The 5405-nt window shown below is 39.1% G+C and overlaps 1 protein-coding gene across 1 annotated transcript; it reads left to right on the forward strand.

Moving 5' to 3' along the window:
- Positions 1–312: 312 nt before the first annotated feature.
- Positions 313–3136, forward strand: LOC116123869 (disease resistance protein At4g27190-like). Its single transcript, XM_031409611.1, is given in 3 exon segments — positions 313–2710; positions 2713–2904; positions 2907–3136. Coding segments are annotated over 3 exon segments (2820 nt in total).
- Positions 3137–5405: the final 2269 nt, after the last annotated feature.

Below are 5405 nucleotides of genomic sequence, written 5' to 3' on the forward strand. Positions count from 1 at the left end.
CTCTTCTCTTTCTCCTTCTCCTTCTCTTTGTCCCTCCCGTTTCTTCTCCTCCTCCCTCTTCTCACAATACCACAAAAAAAAGAAAAAAAAAAANCAAAAGTCAGCATCAGAATGACATCAAAAGGTAAGCAGGAAATTTACTTGCCATTGGAGGGTCCCCTTTTTCCCAGCTTAGCAAGCAATTTCCAAGAGCAATGACCTTTTGCATCTCAGTTTATCTTCCCTGAGTGGCTGAGAAACTTGGGTTCCTTCTACGGTTGATTGCCATAAAATTTCTTAAATCTTGGCAACACTTTTAACCAAGATTCCACGATGGAAGTTCTGACTTCAATTCTAGGTTCAGCTGCGGTAGAAATAAGCCGTAGGTGCTGTGGCTCCTTTTCTAACATCAAAAACTTCATCAGATTCCAATCAAACCTCAATGATTTAGAAAAAAAGATGAAGAGTCTGATAGATCTTCGCAACAATGTGAAAGAAGAAGTTGATTTATCTAATACACAAAAGATGGAGTGGCTTAGAGATGTCCAACAAATCATTTTCGAAGCAGAGCCTGTGCAAGCAGGTAGGACAACCAACAAACAAAAACTTTGTGGGTGTTTCTTTAATTGCAGTGAAAGATATGAATTCAGCAGGGAAACGGTTAGAATTGTCAAGGAGATAGAAAGGCTTTTGAAGATTGGGAATATCATTGCTAGAACAGAATGTGTGAACTATTTGGCTAAAAAGGTTAAGTATATCCCTGGACCGTCAATCAGAAATCAAACGACAGCACCAAATAGTTTAGCCAAAGTTATGAATCTATTGAATGATGATAATGTTCAGAGGATTGGTGTTTGGGGCATGGGGGGAGTGGGCAAGACTACCCTGGTGAAGAACTTGAACAACAATCTCAAGAACACCTCTTCCACTCAACAATTTGGCGTGGTAATATGGGCTACTGTGTCCAAGGAGCTAGATTTAAAAAGGGTTCAAATACAAATAGCGGAGAGACTGAATCTTGAAATGAGAATGGGAGAAAGTGTGGAGAGGTTAGCTGTTCGACTTCATCAGAGGCTCCAACGGGAGAATAAATTTCTTCTTATCTTGGATGATGTGTGGCAGATGATTGATTTGGATGCTTTGGGTGTTCCGCAACCTGAAGTTCATACAGGATCTAAGATCATTTTGACATCTCGATCTTTAGAGATATGTAGGGAGATGAAGACTGATGAAGAAGTAAAAGTCGATGTTCTTAATGACGAAGAAGCATGGCAATTGTTTAGTAGAAGTGCCGGGAAGGTAGCTACTTTAAAGCATATTGAACCATTAGGGAGGGTGGTTGCCAGAGAATACAGCGGTTTGCCTTTGGCTATCATCACTGTGGGGACAACTATGAGGGGGAAGACAATGATTGAACTGTGGAAGGATGCCTTGAACGAGTTGCGAAGGTCAGTTCCTCATATCAGAGGCATAGAGGATAGAGTTTTCAGGCCCTTGAAGTGGAGTTACGATTCATTACAAGGTAAAAACATCAAACCTTGTTTTCTGTACTGCGCTTTGTATCCGGAAGATTTCTCTATTGAAGTAAGCGAACTGGTAAATTGCTGGCTGGCGGAAGGCTTGATAGATGAACAACAAAATTATGAGGACTTGCACAATAGGGGAATTGCTCTGATTGAAAATCTAAAGGACTCTTGTTTATTGGAAGAAGGAGCCCACGAGAGCACTGTGAAGATGCATGACGTAATTCGTGATGTTGCTATATGGATATCATCCTCCTTGGATGATGGTTATAAATCACTTGTCCGGTCAGGAATTGGCTTGACTCGGATTTCAGAAGCTGAAATGTCCACATCTCTCAAGAGAATCTCTTTCATTAACAACAAAATAGTAGGTTTGCCGGATCGTGGAATTCAATGTCCAGAGGCCTCAAGTTTACTATTGCAAGGCAACCTTCCCCTTGAGAGAATTCCTTATGGATTTCTGCAAGCATTTCAATCACTCCAGATCCTGAATGTTAGTGGAACCAACATTCAGTCATTGCCTCAATCCATTCTCCATCTGGTTGACCTTAAAGTGCTCCTATTGAGGGATTGTCGTCTTCTTGAAGAATTAACCCAATTGGGCATGCTGAGCAAACTCCAAGTGCTTGATTGCTGTGCGACTCGTATTAGAGAACTTCCAAGTGGAATGGAAAATTTGAGCAATTTAAGAGTATTAAACATATCCCGCACTCACTACCTACAATCTATTCAAAGTGGGATTTTATCCAGATTGTCTAGTTTGGAGGTTCTACAAATGGCACACAGTGCTTACATTTGGAGAAAATCAACGGACGAAGTGTTGGGATGCCTTGGACGATTATTTATCTTATCAGCAAGATTTGCGACCATTCCATCTTTTATCTCTGAAGATCCTACCTGGATAGGTAGATTAAAAAGATTCCAATTCTATATAGGTCCGGAAGCAATCTCCATGCCAAGTAAACATGACAAAAGAAAGGTGACAATCGGTGGTCTTGATCTTTCAGGTGAATGGATCCGTTGGTTTCTGCCTAATGCATGTTCATTTGTCCTGAATCATTGTCGAGGGCTGAAGCAAATGCTTGAAACCTTGGTCATACACAGAGTTGATCATTTTGCCAGTTTGAAATCTCTAATCATTGCAAGTTTCAACAGCAGCTTAAGGCCGGATGGAGGATGTGCCGCCCATTGTGATCTGCTACCAAATTTAGAGAACTCGGTCTCCATAATCTGACTTGTTTAGAAAACATTTCAGAACTAGTTGGTCATCTTGGTCTGAGATTTACGAGACTAAAATCCATGGAAGTATCTGTGTGTCCTCGATTAAAATGTCTTTTCTGGGTTAGTTTCCTTCCTGCCCTGCCAAACCTGGAAAAAATAGAGGTCAGCTTTTGTGATGAGTTGTGGAGCTCTTTAATTGTTCTGCAGAAAGTTTTGTTCCAGAACCCATTGCTCCAAATCTAAAGACAGTTGAACTGAAGAAACTTGGCAAACTAAAAACTTTCTACAATCATGAACAATCCTGGCAAAGTCTAGAGGAGATTGAGGTTGAAGGTTTTAGCCAGAGAACACTAAGAGAGAGAAAACAGAGCACCCGAAAACTTTTGCATAAAAGGCTTACATATTTTCATTGAAGAAAGACAATATAAAACACTTGACAACTCTCTGCTAATTACACCAACTACAGCAGACATTTTCAGCTTTTAAATTCAAATCTAACCACTAATATTACAGTCATTACACAAAATAAACTTGACTTAAATACCCTTAAGTGACTAAGCAACAAATTATCACAAAAACACTTCCATGCACGTTAAACCACTGCTGCATGTAACCTTTAGCAGCTTTCCAAACACAAACTTGCAGACTTGAATCTTTGATTCATTTCCAGCAAGGCATCATTGCATCAACACTCCTCCTTGATGCCTTTGCTGGAAACACCAAGTTTGAGTCTAAGTTCCTCAAACTTGGCTTTAGGCAAACTTTTAGTCATAATGTCTGCAATCTGGTCCACACCCCGGTAGTGCATCAAGGTCACTTCCCCATCATTTTCAGCTTCCCTTACTGCATGAAATTTAATCTTAATATGCTTTGTCCTGTCGTGGATGTAATAACTCCTTTATACTAAAATACTCATAGAAATATATATAATAAAATACATATACATGAGCAAAAGTAGTTGAGCCCAAATTTTTCTTTTATTAAATACATACATTCTTTATACAAAGTTAAGTATTTTAGACAAGTCATCAAAAATGGACCAAAGTCATCAAAAATGTGATGGACAGTGTAGCTATTTCTCTTTGCTTGCTGACGTCCATCCGACCGCGTCCTCACCTAGATCTTGCAAACACAAAGAAAACAATGGGGTGAGCACAAAATAATGCTCAGTAAGTAAATCCTCTACTCGTCTGTCCCCGTAACTCTTTCTCTTAATTCTTTCCTTACACTCTTCTCATGTCATTTAATTTCTCTTTTTGTTTCTCTTTCTCATAACTCTTTTCTATTAACTTTCTATTGTAGGTCACGGCCTCATCTTACCGGAGGCACGGATAGGTACTCATCCCACTCTTCGTGACTCTACTCATTCTCTCTCTCTATTCTTTCTCATATTTTCTCATTATTTCTCACTTGAATGTCACGGCCTCATCTTACCGGAGGCACGGCCGGGTGGAGTTCACAAAGCACTAACCCACTCTTCGTGACTTCTACTCATTTCTCTGCCAATCGGACTCGATTATGCATGGATTCGGAACCCTTGGCCACGTGAGTGTATTCTCTCTCTCTTTGCGTATCACGGCCCCATCTAACTGGAGGCACGGCTGGAACCAGACGTTCCACTCTTCGTGACTTTTCTCATCACTCACGGGTTCCCCATCGCATAACCCACTCTATTCTCTTCTTTAGCACTACTCTCTCTTTTATTCTTTAGTCCTAAATCTCTCTTTCTCTTTACTCTTAGAGTTTTCTCATTCTCTTTACTCTTAGAGTAGCTTGTTCTCAAAATTCTCTACTCTTTCGCAAATTACTTCTCAATGCACAATTAATGCATGTGGATGGTTCATGCTCATTAATACACTCATGAAATGCAATTATGCCATGTTGCAAGAATTAAGGTTTACTACTCATGCTCAAACTTCTCTTAGGCATTTAATCAAACAACTCATGTGCATACAAAAACTCTACTTTATCTATAACTCTACTCTTTTCTTTAACCATCCAAAATGGGAGAAAACTCCCTCAATTCCTATCAAGGAAAACACTCCCAAAAAGGTTTACACAAAACCTCTCCAACTTCAACTCAACTTCACTCTCTCTTCACACATCAATTACTTCTCATCATGTACATATATCCAACCAATCATCAATTATCAACCCAATCTCATCTCAATTCTCAACAAGCATAATACATACATGCATAAAGAAAATCTCTACTCAAAGATTGCTTAAACTTAAACTTGGGTTGAATTTACTTACCTTGTGGTGGAGTAATTCCACTAGCACTTCTCTTTTCCTTTGGTAGATGGTCTTTTCTTTACAACTTTAAACAATAACACTATAAGACCTCAACACATTTATAGGTAACTTTCACATCTAAAGCAAGAATCCTTACCTTAGGATGCTTTAGATTAACACATTTTGTTAAGTACAAAAGCTGTGTTTTTTTTTTTTTNTGTGAGAAGTCCAAATGAACATACTTTGCATGTTAGAGAAGTTGATAAGGATGTGATGATTATCTCCTTGTATGTTGATGATCTTCTTGTGATAGGGAGTAAACTAGCTCAATTGGAGGAGTTTAAGAAATCCATGCTCAATGAGTTTGAGATGACTGATTTAGGGGAAATGTCTTATTTCCTCAGGATGCAGGTTTATCAAGGTTCAAATGGGTTTTTTGTCAACCAA

The sequence above is a fragment of the Pistacia vera genome, unplaced genomic scaffold (genome assembly GCF_008641045.1).
Source record: "Pistacia vera cultivar Batoury unplaced genomic scaffold, PisVer_v2 Contig146, whole genome shotgun sequence".
In the NCBI taxonomy this organism is placed as follows: Eukaryota; Viridiplantae; Streptophyta; class Magnoliopsida; order Sapindales; family Anacardiaceae; genus Pistacia; species Pistacia vera.